The sequence below is a fragment of the Xiphophorus maculatus genome, chromosome 13 (genome assembly GCF_002775205.1).
Source record: "Xiphophorus maculatus strain JP 163 A chromosome 13, X_maculatus-5.0-male, whole genome shotgun sequence".
NCBI classification, from domain to species: Eukaryota; Metazoa; Chordata; class Actinopteri; order Cyprinodontiformes; family Poeciliidae; genus Xiphophorus; species Xiphophorus maculatus.
Window position 1 is genome coordinate 270302 of NC_036455.1, and position 16255 is coordinate 286556.

The 16255-nt window shown below is 39.3% G+C and overlaps 1 protein-coding gene across 1 annotated transcript; it reads left to right on the plus strand.

Annotated features, from left to right (window-relative positions):
• Window positions 1-242: 242 nt before the first annotated feature.
• tmem64 (transmembrane protein 64) lies at window positions 243-15932 on the plus strand. The gene is made up of 3 exons (XM_014476105.2): window positions 243-1625; window positions 10031-10186; window positions 12440-15932. The coding sequence occupies exons 1-3, from the start codon at window positions 918-920 to the stop codon at window positions 12629-12631; spliced, it is 1056 nt and encodes a 351-aa protein (XP_014331591.1). The 5' UTR covers window positions 243-917; the 3' UTR covers window positions 12632-15932.
• The last annotated feature ends 323 nt before the right edge of the window (window positions 15933-16255 follow it).

Genomic DNA, 16255 nt, shown 5'->3' on the forward strand with positions numbered 1-16255 from the left:
AGAACTTCAATTTCCATGTTAAAATTATCTCTAAAATAAACTTGCCTTTCGCAATATGGCGGACGCGCTGGCGTATCCTTTTTACGAAACGAGTCCAATCTACTCTGAACCGTATTCATGTCTACGCTCTGAACAAACGCTAGAGTTGTGCTGAAACTCCACGGAATATCGCGATACCGGTTGCAGCTCTGTGATTGGTTCAGAATGGGCTGAGGTTACTTGGCATTCTGGGACACAAACAGTGGTCGGTATGAATAGCTGTAACAGCGACAGCAGCATCCATCGTATAGGGAAGGAGACGAGACAAACAAACGGCTGATCAGCAGGCAGCGGAAAGGACAAACAGTCTTTTTATGTCTCTTGAAGAGGTTTCGATTTTTCGTTCAGACTGAGGATCCTGTGGTTTTATCTCTGAAATGCAAAGGTTGGACTTTATCCACTAACCGTTTTGGTTAGCTAACGGTGGCAGTAAGTTAGCCCCGCAGTGATTTGCGCCTGTCTCTGTGTTGGCTGGCTGGCTGGCTGGCTCAATGGGAAAGCTGGTGAAGTATTAAAAGTTCGTCCAGCTTCGTTCATTCTCCCCATTTCAACTCGATTTTACCCGGAGCTGAGGGATGGCGACTCTGAACATGGCGAGTGTCGGACACAGACGCAGTAAAACTTGCTTTTTAGAGTCACTGGACTGGCATATCACCCAGCTAGTTTACCCAAGATAAACACTGACTGACGAAAGCCCGACCCTGTAATGGCAGTTGGTGTGAGAGCAGCACAGCTGTGCGGTACTACTGCTGAACTCTTCGTCAGAAAACCCTTTTAGGCTGGATTTAATAACAAACCGGGTACAATCCCAGCTGTCACCTGAGCCCCACTGCTGCTGGTCCCCACAGGTGATTTGAGGGAGGCTGGGGTGGCACAACATGTCAGGGGTCACGACCGTGCAGCTGTTCACCAAGTTTGTGAAGCACGCACTGGGCAAGACGCAGATACAGCTGAACCGCTGGCTGCAGAGGACTGCCGCGGAGGATTGTGATAAGATAGACATCCTAATATGCAGCGCGTTTGATGAGAGAGGGGTCGGGGCTGGGAAGACAGATGGAGACCCCGATATTATCAGCGACACGGGGGGGACATCCTTCAGCAGCAGCAGCGGAGAGTTCAGACACCCGTGCTGCATCACCACCTTCTGCTTCAAGAGCGCCCTGCTGGCCTGCATCCTGACCGCCGTGTGCTTCTCTTCAGTCGCGCTGGTGCGGCAGTACCTCAAGGACCTCCTGCTCTGGGTGGAGAGCCTGGACAGTTTTGTTGGAGCCTTGCTCTTCATAGTTGGTTTGATCATTGTTTCCTTTCCATGTGGATGGGGATACATTGTTCTGAATGTGGCAGCAGGCTACCTTTATGGATTCGTACTGGGCATGGGACTGGTTATGGTGGGAGTTTTAATAGGGACCTTTGTGGCACACCTAGTGTGTAAGCGGTTATTGTCTGACTGGGTCCTGAATAAAGTTGGGAACAGCGACCAGCTCAGTGCTGTTATACGAGTAGTGGAAGGAGGGAGCGGACTCAAAATTGTTGCCTTAGCAAGACTCACCCCCATACCATTTGGACTCCAAAATGCAGTTTTTTCGGTGAGTATAAAACACCATTAATCAGTTTTTTCTCCTCATGTTTCCAGTGGCTGACCATCCAGGGTGCCAACCTTTTAGTGGGCGTCACAGAAACGTTTGGAGAGGGAACCTGAATTGATTTTGAATTACTTATATTTGTTGATACTTATATTTCTTAGCAAATATAAGACTTAAGCAAAGACATGAAATCAAAACAAGTTTTAGTTGTAGTTTTTAAGTGATTTTTGTGTACAGTTTTGCTTATTTTTGTGGCTCTACTCTTCATTGAGTTAAAAGGTTATTGTATATCAACTGTAAGCCTACAAAATCCTAAAACTGTTATTTAGTCACTAAAACAGAAATGTGCATTTATCGCTAAAGAAAACTAGTAGACGTAGTTCAGAACCTGCTAATATCAAACAGAAAGTGCATTTCATTTTTGAAATGCACTTTCAAAAATGTGCTAATTACATTAGTGTAATTAATGTAATTACACTAATTACATTAATGTAATTTGGTATAATGTCATCATTACCAGCTTTTAATCCGACTGTTAAAATTTTATGCTCCTTTGTGTATTTAACCACATTACGTAGATTTCAGATGCTTTTATTCTCCTTACTTTGAGTTGGAGGATTTGCAGTTTTGTAGGGAAACTATTCACTGAATCTGCATTTAAATGCTTCAAGTCTACAGCGTTCATTCTCTGTAGTACACAATACTTTCATAAATAAAGTGCTAAACATAATGTCAGTACTGCAAAAATAAGGTTGAATTTCCTTCCTGTAACTAAGAGCAATGTGTAGGAGTATTTTCTCATCCAGCTGAGATGTGGAGAAGGCTAAAGCGGTGTTGCTCTGTTATGTATCATTAAAGAAGACTATGGGTGCACTGACACTTACCCTAGTATTTACAGATTAAATGGTGTTTTCATTAAATGGACTATAAACTAGAGATGCACTAAAGAAAAACTTGTGACTTGAATAACTCAATTTTTCAGCGTTATCAGCTCTTTATCAGAAACCCAAAAATCTGATCTTTTTCCTTTCAGTGAATGCCTCATATCTAAGCGCTATCAGTTGTACTGACAACAAAACTCTTTGGTGTGGATGTTGTGATTGGGGAAAGAACTTTCAAATTTTACTGTTTTCCATGTAGTGAGGTGTTTAAAATGAGGTCACAAGAACGGTAAGAAGCTGATTAAAAGATTATCGTATTTTTTTACACCTTGACAAGACATGTTTGCATACTACACACTTAGGCTGCTCAAGGGTGAGAGCAAAAGGTTTAGTATATATCAGAAAGCTGAAATAAGAAGAAAGGTAATTTGTTTGAGCTTTCAACCTGTCAGTCATGGAAAATGCTGGAATTAGCATTTTGAACAAGTAATTTCTGGAAAATACACATGAAGCCTGCTGTATTTCTAATGCTAACTACATTTGTCACCTATTGTATGATGCTAAAGTCAGTTTGAAATGCCACCTCCATAATCGTGTTTGTTTTATAGTACTGATAAAACTATTTTACAGTGACTCCTCTCTCTCACTCACAGTGTAACTTGGCCTCTGCTTCTAACGTAAATAATTGACCACTTACAGCAAGAAGGCTTACAGTTTCAGTGCTGTTTTTATATCGTCTTATATAACAGTTCTTAAAGAAAAAATACCTGAATTGAAAATCTGTGGCATCAACAGGTCGGGACTGTACAAGAACCGGAGATCATAATTCACCACAGAATTCTGATCACTGCTTTTAACCATAGAAACAGCGTTACACAATGTTTGATGACCTTGGTACACCTCAGTTCTAGAAACCGGCCCATCTCTGGTTCTCTGTTAAATTGGTGACCTTCCTCATTTAGCAGAGAAGAGAAAGGAAATGCTTTCTTGCTGGGCCAGCTGACACTCAGGGGAAATTATATCTTGCCAGAACAGAGTCAGGAACAGCTACTACTATTTTAACTGCGAACAGTGGACACTGAACTCAGGCGTTTTCATGTAACTTTCATGCTCAAGGCAGACAAGAGGCTATTAGCTGGAAATATAAGGCCGTCCCCCAGAGAACAGGAACGTTTTGCCTTATTTCAGCGGTGCTCCGATACAACGTATGCAAACCACCTTTCCCTGAACATGTAAACTTGATCCTGACAAAGACATCTGATCAAGCTAAATGATAAAACTAAACAGCGTCAGGATATTGCTTTCCTCGGCCCTTCTACACTCAACCTGAGACCTTGACCTTCATACATTAAATGAATAATTTATGATCACTGATTACCTTCTAAAGAGTAAAAGCCTTATAAAATCTGTTGGTACATTGAAGAATATTACTGTTTTTATTTTCAGTTTTATCAAAGTATATGTGATGTTATATAATGTTGCAATGTGAGATCTTTAATATGAACAATGACTTGCAACAATATTCAGACTCCTCGCTGAAAGCAATCGGTTGTACTTGATTTTATTAGAGGCATCAGAGTCTACGTGTTATATGTATGTAACATATAATTTTCTTTCACTTTGTAATTATCTTCAACTTTCTGTTGGACGGTCATATAAGATCCTGATAAAATACATTAAAGTTGAGGCTGTAAAGTAACAAAATGTGGTAATTTGAGGGGTATGAAGACTATTGAAAGGTATTTTAAAGTCGGAGTTTTCAAGAAAGAATCATTCCCCACTTGTTAGAATTGTGACCCTCTTTTCTGGGAAGCTAGTATCACATTATCAGCAGCGTGCTTTTAGATGGGGTGTCTTTCCAAGAAATGTCACTTTAACTGAATGACATGTTTATCTCACATTTCAGCTGAGTCAAATAAGAGCAGATAGTTATCAGTGAAACAGCTCTATGGATGTTTACGCTTTTTTGACGGTGTTAACCTGTTACAAAAAGTGTTCCTTAAACGTCAACTTTTAAAGCAGAATCCACATGAATGCTGGTGTGTGTCTAAACACTGTATAAAGCCTCTGTTACTGGTTATATGAAATAGTAAAACTCTTGCAGTCAACCACCGGGGCACACAACATTTAAAAGTGGATGCAAATTGGTGAGCTTGAAAGTCATTTATAGCTCACAGCATAAAGGAAGCAGCAGGGGGAAAAGAAAAAGAAAGATTACGTCTTTTTCCACAAGAGCTGTAATTGTGGGATGCAAAACCAGTTCAGCTTTCTGGATGATTGATTTCTTAGAAATATTTTTGTATTTAATTTGACTTATTTTTTGCTCTTGGCTTTTGCTCCAAGATACACACTCTAAACCAACTTGGAAGTTGCTGATTTCCAAATTTCCACATTTCTCTCAGATTGGCAGTGATGGGAATTAGAATACAGCGTTTGGAAAACATAATACCACAGCACCATTAAATAACTATTGATGTCTTTTCTACCCTTATGCACTTTAAATAAAACAATGTTTCTGCTTTATTGTTATGGATTTGTACTTCAGATATTTCCAGTTTCAGTTTGACACGAGATCATTGCAACCTGCAGATATAGTAAGCTGTTAAACCTTGTGCTTCGGGGAATCTTATAGAAGATAAGATTCTATATCTTACATTTCACTGATTACACTGACATTAGAGATGACAAGTGAGCCTACAGATATATTGGCAAACAAAAAAAAAATCTAAATTATTTATTTTAAAGAGCGAACACATTTAAGATTTTGTCTGTAACGTTGCTGCAATTGTATCACAGAAATCAAGCAGATGGCTTTCTTTTGCATAAGTGGCCAAAATGCCATGTGATTTATGTGTTTTCTTAATGTGAAGGCTGAGCGGTTGCGATACTCTCTGTATCCATAGGATGATTTGGCCCTGTCATCTCAGAGTAACCCGCACAACGCTTTAACCTTGGACGCTGCATTAACTCCTGGGTTTGGCTCTGCAGAGGTGATGATGAGGTGTTAAAGAGACAGACGTTATGCACCGTGTTGCTTTGCTCCTGTCACTCTGGTTTGCATTATTAATTTCCTTCAAGTTGGTTTGTTTTGGAAAATAGAGGAGAAGAGCTTCCTGGAATGCTCGTTGTGGTAATTTGTTGGTTGCCACTTTGCATTTTTAATTGCCCCTTTGTTTAGTTACGTTGTCGCAGCTTTGTGCCTTTAAAAATGCCTTTGTGCATCAGCCTTTGTCATGACATTTTCAGATTGTACTTTTATAGCAGGTGTCAAACTTGAGGCCTGTGGGCTAAGTCCAGCCCACCACAGCTTTTTATGTGGCCCTCTTAAGTTCTGACTGAACACTAAATGTGCTTAAATATTATTTTATTAGTCAAATCTGTGCAGTTTTTCTGTTTACTGCCAAATTATATCAATCAGTCCCTCCAGTTTCTTACGGATTATTACGGAAATTCATGCAAAATCAACAAATCCCCACACTTTTTTGCACCAGTACGTAATTGGTAGTTTATAGCAGATGATCCTCAAAAATTGTCAAAAACTTTCTTACTTGTCCTAAACAACTGCCTCAGCCTTAACTGACCACAAACCCTTTGATTTCTATTGCAAAAAATCAGAAAACAATGGTGAAATCCTCGGGGGACTGAAAAAATATTAAATATGATTTAATTTTAAGAATTTATTGAATATTTTAACAGTTTGTGAATGGGTCTTATCAGTACATTCTGACACAACCGACTCGTTAAGAGCATTTATGATCTTGATTTGGCCCAAAACTAAAATGGGTTTGACTCTCTTGCTTTATAGGTTACCACATTTACCTCCATATTTGGCGCTGGTTTGCAAAATGTGGGACCAAAAATTCCCCCTTTTTTTGCTTCGTCCAAACTATCTTCAAATTGACACAGTTTATCCCCCTGAAGTTCAGTCATTTACTCAGGTTCAGATCCAGTTTAATATCAATGTATCCAGAAGGACAGAAACTGGGTTGTTTCGGTATGCATGCATTCACTCGCAGAAAGCTAAAAACGAACCCAAAAACCAGATAATGCATTTATCAACAAAAAGGAAAGTCAAGAGGAAATGTAATTGTTTCTCCACATTTGTGCACCTACTTCACACATTTTTAAGATGTTTACAACATACAGTGACTGCAAAAGAGTCAAACAGTTCTGCATTTGTCCCAATATACCGCCTGTGTCTGCTTTAGATTGGACTTTTTAGCGAGGACTGTGTTGAGGAATGGACCAGACTTATTGCCTCGTGAAAAAACAAACTCAGCTGTGTGAAACTAGCGCTTACTTCCAGCTGCACACAGTGAAGCTTCCACCGGGGACTTCATGAGGTCCTGCTGGATGAAGGTTAATAAGATGAATCCCCTGCTCCACCTGCTTCCTTGGCAGTATTTTCACCTTCCAGTCCAGCGGGCTTTCAGCCCTTCCTCAGAGTCTCACTGTCTTGTTATAATTTATCCCACCAGGAGGCTCATTACTAAGCCGAGCTGCTAACTGTTTCCTAACAATCATACCCTCAACAGTATACAGGGCCATGAGTGGCAACATCTCGGCTCACACAAACTCATTGCGGTGGAGTTCTGCCCTGGGTAGGCACTTTTTGCGAGCGAGGCTACATTTCAGCGTGCCCCCTGCTTGTTTCTGCTGAAGTAGATGGTGCCACATTATAGTTGGTAACCTAAAACGACCCAGAGACTGCAGCTGTTAGCAAAACTAAGGGACAGCTCGGGGGGAAAAAAAAAAGTTTGCTAAGACAAAGTGGACAAAATCAGCTGTTTAAGCATGCTTTATTACCCAGAGCACCATCCTACTGGCATAATGAGCTAATAATGGAATAAGGACACCCATTACTTTAACTTACACACTCATCTGTTCAAGAAAATATAGGGTTACGTGTGTATCTAGACAAACAATAGCATTACAGCTGCTAACATGTTTCTATAGTTAAGATTAGCCTACTTACAGTTTTGTTTATGAGCACAGAGTCAGACCTGCGCAGCTGCTTATCTGATTGAATCAGGTCAAACACAGGATGGGGAGTTTTTTTTTATTTATTTCTCGGTTTTGCAGATCATCTTGATGTAGAGGCTTACAGAAGCAAGTAGGAGGTTCAGTGGGAATTGTCTGCACGGTTATAAAAATACCAACGATGTGTTCTCCCCTAGATGAACGCCAGAGAGCTGCATATATGCAAGACGCCTGACAGGCAGAGGCACTTTAAAAGTCAGGGATGATTTCTGCTGAAAGGTCCTGTTTTTATTCATTTTAACATGTTACTGGTTGGATGTGTCATGGCTGCACATAGTCAAGATCTTTTAGTGAAAAGCATCAAGAGAAAACATCAGTTATGTTTTGAAAAGCTACTGACTCCTACGCTGTTTGAAAAAGTCAGGAAAGTTGTGGAAATTGATTTCACTTTTTTCAGGTGTGGATAAGTATGTAAAATAAAAATAAAAATATGGTAAGTAATTGTAGTTCCAGATTTTATTATGTCTGTATAAATAATGAGATAGAAGGAGGGACAGTCCTTCTGTCTGTCCCTTGTTGTCTCCTTTCTTTCCTATCCTCCTCTCATCCATTTTTCCTATTTCATGTCCTTCTTTTTATCCTTGATTGTCTCTTTCCTTGTTTATTCTATTTATTCCTTCATTTTTTTCTTACCTTGTTCCTATCCTTTTTCCCCTTTTATCCTTGTGTCCTCCCTTTTCCTCCATTTGTTCTTCTCTCTTTTCCTCTATTTGTTTTCCCTTTTTTTTTACTTTCTTCCACATCCTTCATTCCCTCCTTGTATCCTACTTAAATTCCTTAATTTTGTTCTTTGTTTCCTTCTTCCTTTCTTTCTTTCTTTCAAAAATGGCCACAAACATGTGGAGGACCCTGTAAATGTGTACCCTTGTCTCTGTTGATATAATCCATTCTTGAGGAGTTCAGATCAAAGGTTTTGGAATAGAGATATGAATGAAGTAAGTTTTGTGTTAAAGGTTTTTCTTTCGTTCTATTTTTGTGGTATTTCCAGGATTTGTTCCAAGGATTTGCTTGTCCACTTTAGAAAATCTGTCACAGATCATTCATTAATATTGACCTTTGCTGTTTTATTTTGCAAGTGAACATAAACGACAAAGAATTGCGGAAAAGCAAGTCTGGGATTGTATTTTTTTTTTTTTTAAATGAAGGATGGTTTGGGATTTATCTTTGCATCGAGACATTTGGGTGGATCCAGCGTTTGTATTTGAACGCCTTGAAAACGTTTTGGCACAGGCTGCATCGGGCCGTATCCTCCTCCGGCCCCGCTATCAGGCACAGTCTGGACAAAGTGCACACCGAGCCAAGGTCACATCCACGCGCAGCCCACGCTGTCACGCTGCGGCTTATGTCATCAGTGAAACAAGGGATCAAGGGTGACACAGACGTTTGTTTATATTTAGGCGGCTGCGACGAGAAACGAGACGCTGAGCAGAATCTGCACTGATGTGTGTTTAGAACATGGAAGTTGCACCATATTGTTATCATTTGTCTGCCAGCATAACCAAGATCTGATTTTCTTATTGTGACACGAATTAAAGGATATTGTGGCAACCCTGAAAGCGTAGTTTAATCAGCTAATGGAAGTAGATGCTATCAGAAGAAACTATGTAGTTCTGTTTTCTTATTGCTGGAGTGGAGGAAGAAAGAGATTTCTTCATCAGAATCTGATCTGTGTCTTCTTGTCTTATTCTAATGTTGCAGATGCAAACTCTTTATCTAACCCTGTATCAAGGGTATATATATTATCCATTCTGTTAGAAATTACCTAATTAATATTCAATTGATGACACAATTGGTTTCCCTTACTTAATAAAAATGGTCTTCAATCAAATTGACTAGTGGTATTTTTCTAAATATCTATAAGAAGCAGCTTCAGTTTGTTTCCTTTTGGCAAAAGCACTTTTAAAACCATAGTTTGCATAAGAAGCACCTTGGTTTCAACTCCACACACAGACAGGTCTTTGGTTTAAATTGTTAAAACAAATTCATTTTATAGTGCTTTTCTTGATACATCATTATGCAGTGTCTGCTGTAGGACAGCCTGGCTGCGACCTAATCTGATCACAGTCTAAGTTGAAAGAAAAAGGATTTTCCTGGATTGTCCTACGAAACAAATGAGTAGTGTACAAATGATGTCTAATGCTTGTTATAAAGTTGTTGATATCTAGAAGCAGACATTTAAAAATAATAAATAAAAAAGTTTGTTTCATTAGATTTAAACAAATAGTGGGAGGTACCAACAATTAAATATTTCTTAGCGGGAGCTTTTTCCTACTAAATTAATGTGTTGTTCTCTGTGACAATATGGTTCTGTAATAAACAGACATTTATTTAACCACAGGAGAGTGTGTCCACGTCTGTTTTTATTCCTTGAAATTTAAAGTGATAATTCCTGGCATGAAAACGGTTCTCATTTCTGCTCCAAAGTGCGGCCGTATTTTTTTCGTTCTCTTTTTTTGAGTGTGGTAAAGTCTCTGTTTCTGCTTTCAGATCACAGATGTGTCCTTGCCAAACTACCTGGTGGCCTCCTCCGTGGGTTTGTTGCCCACACAGCTCCTCAACTCTTACCTGGGCACCACCCTGCGCACCATGGAGGACGTCATCGCCGAGCAGAGCATCAGTGGCTACTTTGTGTTCAGCCTGCAGGTGAGATGGATAGATATAATATCAAGCTACTCACATGTGTAAGAGAAATGCTATAACTGAATTTATGATTAATAATGAGTGACTTGTACATAAAATAGGGAACTGGGTTTCAGCTGTGTTTATGTCTGGAAGCATAGATCCACTTGATGTATAACAGAGTTCTCCTAGAAATGTCCGCAGGTCAAACATGGACTACCCAGGTTGCACCAGGAAATCCTGTTTTATTTCTTCCAATTTCTTGATTTCTATATTAAACCCCTTAAAATAAACACTTTATAGAGTCTTTATAGCAGCCGACACGCAACAGCAAACTGCGTGTCGGATTACTTTGTGTCAAGAGTAATCCGACGAGAGGTTTTTCCTCTAGCTGCAGTTCAGTGATGTGTTTAAGTTCTGCTAGTGCGCTGGATCGGCTGTATCAGAACAAATCCAAAAGCTCGCAGCGCCGGCAGCCTTATAAGGAACGACCTTCTAGTGAGAGCAGATGTTCAGCTTTCTTCAAGTTCCTATTCTCTTGTACTTATACAGTTTTGTCAAAAACTCATAGAGTGTTTTTCAAGTCCCTCTCTGAGTTATTTCATGCTCACTGTTGGTTTTTTGTCAAGGCCAGTGTATGATTCAGCTTCATCTGCAGGGTTTGGGCCTGTGTAACGATAGATAAGCACTGGCTGGCCTTGGTAGTAGCTTCACACTGCAACAACATACCTGGCATGAGCAAGGCTGAACAAACATGACACGTAATGTGCACTTTGCTCGAACGTCTAATGCACTTGGAGAAAACAGGTGACGCTTTTTCCTGAAGGCAGGGAGCCACACCCTCAATAGGACACGTAGCATTTTTGTAAGACGCACACCTCTCCAAGAAGTGTAGGTTTAAATTGTTGCTCTAAAGTCAAATTTTTCCTGGAAGCCAAACAAATTAGAAATTATTGGGCTCTGCTTTTTCGTTTGGCTTGACACCAAAACACACCTGCTGCTGAGTCTGCCTTTGTTCTAACTTAATTCAGCCCATTGGAGATATGTCCTTAAATATTAAAATTGGATTTGGATGCTTCATAATACATGTGTATGGCTGCACTACACTCAGTTCTAACAGAGTAAAAAATCCCACACTACAGGTATTAACTGAATCAGTTTCATCCAGCTGTTTTCGAAACAGAAACATTATTTTGATGCAAACTGCAGTAAATTGCATGTCTGCAAGCGTAAAATAGTTTTAATAAATGAAAAGAAATGACACACTGTTAGGTGAACTAAACGAATCATGAGATGAAGCAGCTAATACATGACTTTAAAAAAAGAAAACAGCCCAGTGAGAAGTGGGGATGAATTCAATGTCGAGGCTGCAGGTAGACCTCAATTTGACATGAGTCAATGTTAACTGTATTTATAGCTCAGGCGTGGACCTTTATACTTTGTCTAGGATTACAGGATGCAAAACTGGGTGCTGTAAAAGTAGCATGTAATTAACTACCTTAGAATACAAATTTCGTAAGCTCCATAAGAAACAATGCAAAAATGACAGAGAGCAATAAACAGTTTTATTTTATTTAGCTTTATAAATTAAATATATCCTTTTATTTTAGTTGCAATTTTGTCATGACATTAAAATACAAAAAAGCTATGCTTTTTTTTGAGTGCAAAGAAATTGAGAGAATAGTGCTAGGTGGATGAAAACAACACTTGCGCCAACTTTTTGTTTTTCTGGTAAAGTAGGTCGACATTAATGTCATTAAATATCTAAAGCTAGTGGTAGATGTGAAGAAAACTTTTTCTTTTAAACCCAATGTTTACCTTTAGATGCATTTAAAAAAATATCAGTGGGGCTGAAATGTCTCCTGATGAGTTGAGAATGATAGAAACAAAAGTTGAAAGCTCACTTAAACACCTTAGAAATATTTGGGCAGCATTTTTAGTGAATAAAACCTGCAAGCTAATTTTTGTCCAAAAAGACAAATAAATCTAGAGATGTTTGTCTGGTCACTTATGGAGTTGCTTTGTAGTTATTTCCAGTCCAGCTCATACATTATAAATACATTAATTAAATGTTCCCTCATGACATGGGCTGCTGAGCTGCATTTGGGTCACTGCAGGTCATAGTTTATGAAATGGGCTGATTAATCATTATGGTCATTACTGAGCGTCAGACAGTCTGTTCTTAACCCAGAGTCTACAAGACTTCCAGGTTTGAAGACACCCTAAAATGACACAAACCCAAAAAATGAGCTCGTGTTGCGTCGCTTATCTCCACAGATCATCATCAGCATTGGGCTGATGTTCTACGTGGTCCACAGAGCTCAGGTTGAGCTGAACGCTGCCATCGCTGCCTGCCAGATGGAGCTCAAGTCATCGCACATGAACGGCTCCTCCACCAATCACAGCGGCTTCTCGTACTGCAGCAAGAGGGCGACGGCCGGCAGCGGAAACTGCATCAACGTGGTGTGACGACCAGTGACTCCGGTTAGCTCCGCGGACCAGAAGACTCGGCTCTTAAGACTGGACAGCCTAAGAAGGAGCCCACTGAGTTCTGGAGTCCAGAGCGTACTGGTGGCAAAGTTTACCATTTATCCTTCATGACATCACATTCGGAGGGAAACCCTGAAAGTGTCTTGGTTCTGTGGTTTCTGTTGTCGACATGACGCACCCTTCGATAAAGAATGGTGCTGTGAAAAATCCTTTTTGTGGTTTGTCATCTAAACACGTGTTATCAGTTGGATTTCTTTAGGTACCTCTTAATATCTGCTGTTACAGGAGATGTCAATGAAACAATGACTTTCAGAAATATCAGAGGTGAGGTGAAATAAACCTCACCAGCCGCCTGGTGTTGTTATGAATGTGCAATCTGGAGCTTTCTAGACAACCAAGGAATCGATTTTCTGTTGCCAACCTATGCACCTTTACTTCATGCGGTTGTGTTTTATTTCAGGTGACTTTATCTACACCCAGTGCTCATTTACAGTTTAATAGCAAGGGCATTATAAACAAATCATTTCTCTTTAGTTGTTTGTTCTTTTTAAAGTGCCCTCGTTTTGAGAAGTCTCCAAGCTCGTTCTGCTGGTTTGTCAGTTTCGTTCGGAGCTACAGGAACGGCTTTCGCAGCAGGACACTCAGGAACGCCTCTTCCAGGAAGTTTAGGTGAGCTATGAAGCCGGGGAAGTGATTCCTGCGTTGGAAGCAGTGGAAAATCCTAGGGTTTGATTTTACATCTTTGTTTACTTTTTGACTGTGCGATTTGGGGAAACAAAAAGAAGGAAAATTAGACAAACCTTTAAAGAAATAATGCATTTCAGTGATTAAATTAACCAAGGAATTTGGAGAAAATATTTCAAGTATTTATTTTTGTCATTATGGCTTACAGCTAATGAAAACTTCAAATTCAGTTTACTAGAAATTTGCAGAATTTACATTTGAGGAATCCAAAGGGCATTTTCAACACAGAGATGTTCTGTTTCACCATGATGTGGAAAAGACTCTCTGCATAAATTGATCACTCCTAAAGAACCCAGATCCTCACAAAGTGCTGTAACCAAGCATATTACTGGAAAGTTGAGTGGAAGGAAAATGTTTGGTGGAAAAACATGCATTTTGGATTAAAAGTACCAATCCCTGGACTAATAGCCATGAAGTCACTGAGCTTGATTGGCCAGCAAAAGTTTGATTTACCTTCATGCCACGCCACTTCAATGAAGTAACTTGTCCAAACAGAGCCACAGTCTAGAAGTGACATACCTTTTGGTAGGTTAATATTTCTATTTAAAAATATATATGTACGTTCAAACTCAAGAATGGGCCTTGCTTTAAAATCCTCCTAAGGCTCTGTGTCTTCCTGTTGCTTGTGCACCTTTTTCTACCACGTTTTTTCCTTCCACTAAGCTTTCCTTTGCTTATTCTTGGATTCAGCACTCTTGGACAACTATCAACTTGGCCTGCTTCTCTATAGCTGCACGGGCCATAACATTTCTGCATTAAAAAAAAAAAAAGAAGAATTTTTTTGTAAGTCTTGCATAAAATTTTAGTTTATGGAGTGACTGAACTTTGCATTTTTATTAGCCATAAGCTCACAAATACTTGAAATATACCCTCTGTGTGTTATGAACCCACACCTGAGTTTAATTTTGGTCTGAATTACTTAGATGAACTTTTCGAAGATATTTGAATTTCTCGAGCCGAATCTGTAAATACTTTTTTTCTTTGACGTACACAAATCCGTGCAATAGATCATAAAAGATTAACGAAAGAGTATGAATGTTGCATTCAGTGCTGAAACCAAACTAATCACAAAGTAACCCAAACCAGAGTTCGCTTCGTTTCTTTTATAGAATGAAAGTAAAGCAAAAATAGAGCCTTTTATATTTTTGTGTGCCGTAGATGAACAACTTTATTTACCTGCTTTCGCGCCGATGAACAAGGTTGATTTTCATTGCCGTAGATTTCTTCGCGTAGTCCGCTGGAACCGACCGATGATATTTTCATAAAGGTGTGTTTAACTTTGGACGGATTTGGTTGGTTAAAAGTCTCAGAAGCTGACAATCACACACAACGTGGACTCTACATGATGAATGTGATTCTGTGGTTTGTTTTTACATTTCTTACGATGCTGCTCCTCAGACAAAGTCTGATTGAGGAATAATAAGGGCTTCTGTCTAAAACATCCATCTCGTTTTTCAGGAAACCTGTTTTCTAAACTTGGCTGATCTTGTTTGTTTTTCTTTTCTCCCCCGTTTTTTGTTTCATGTTTTTGTTTTTGTTTCTCTACAAACGTTTCAGCTGAAATCCAGAATTGATGTTTGTCCAAAAACACATTGCATCTTCTGATAAACTCTTTGTTTCTCCCTTTTTGTGAAATGTTTCTTTAAATGCCCCTTCCCGTTGGAATTTAGCAATAATATTTGACACTAAAAAGCAAAAACGACAAAAAAAACAACAACAACAACAACAAAGGGAATAAAAACACAAACCTGTAATATGTTGAGCCAAGTGAACCTGGAACTGTTCAGTCTCGCTGTTGAAGATGTTTCAAACGTCGCGTCTGAGTTGTCGATCCGTGTTTGACTCGTTTGTGTTCAACCTGCCTTTTTTACCTCCTGCTGCCTCTGATGTTCCGTTGAGAACCTGAACAAAAGTGTGAGCGTTTGTTGCTTTCGGGAAAGCCCCGAAAGCTATTCGATCACCTACAAATGACTTAGCTTCTCCCTGCTGTTGCATGAACATCTTCAACCTCTCAGTCTGGTACGTTCAGGACACCGAGGAGGATATTTTTCCACGCCAGTTTGTTAGAAAAGCATGCCGAGAACGTGTTGTGTTCCCCGAAACGATAACGCAGTTCAAGAAATGAGGGTGAACGATTACCATACATAGTCTCTCTCAGCTGGGACTTTAAAAGATTGTGTTGTGGAGGTTGTTTTTTTTGTTTTTTTTATTAAAAGCTTTTGTTCTTCCTAGCTGGGCTCTACTTAACTTAGATCTAGTTATGCAACAACTGATTCCTGAGGGAAGTATGTTTCATAGAGAACCACAGAGGACCTGACTCTGCAGAGCAGCTGGGGGACTGAAAGGATGAGAGGAGGGTCCGGTCCGGTGCTATGGAATGCAATACTTCCCCATCTGTATCAAGTGCATTACACATATGCTGTATTTTTTAATACAGAGAGTTTCACAGTGTATAAATAGTATTTATCACTGTGCAAAGCTTGTTCAGTGTTATTTATGAAAGAGAAAATAAAACTTGACACACTTTGTTACATGTGTTTTTGCTCTTTGCTTTTCTCTTTTTATCGCACGATGACAAGGTTTCAGCAGACCTGGCGTTTAAAAAGCAGCATGAAATTAAATCTTTACCTTCAAATCAAACACGCAGTTCAATCCAATGCAATAAATCAATAGGTCGTATCAACTGTTGTTTTTCCTGATTTTGCTAAAATCGGAAATTAGTACAATAAGTTTTTTATGTATATATGTATGTAGTTATTGCTATATATTCATTGCACATATTTAACAATTTTATTGAGCTAATTTCATATACTGCATTGAACTATATTTTCAGTATAATGTATTTATAAGGTAATTTAT

Coding starts and splice junctions, on each gene's coding strand:
- tmem64 (XM_014476105.2), top strand. CDS start 918: ATGTCAGGGGTCACGACCGTGCAGCTGTTCACCAAGTTTGTGAAGCAC. Junction 1,626..10,030: donor TCCAAAATGCAGTTTTTTCG/GTGAGTATAAAA, acceptor TTCTGCTTTCAG/ATCACAGATGTGTCCTTGCC. Junction 10,187..12,439: donor ACTTTGTGTTCAGCCTGCAG/GTGAGATGGATA, acceptor TTATCTCCACAG/ATCATCATCAGCATTGGGCT.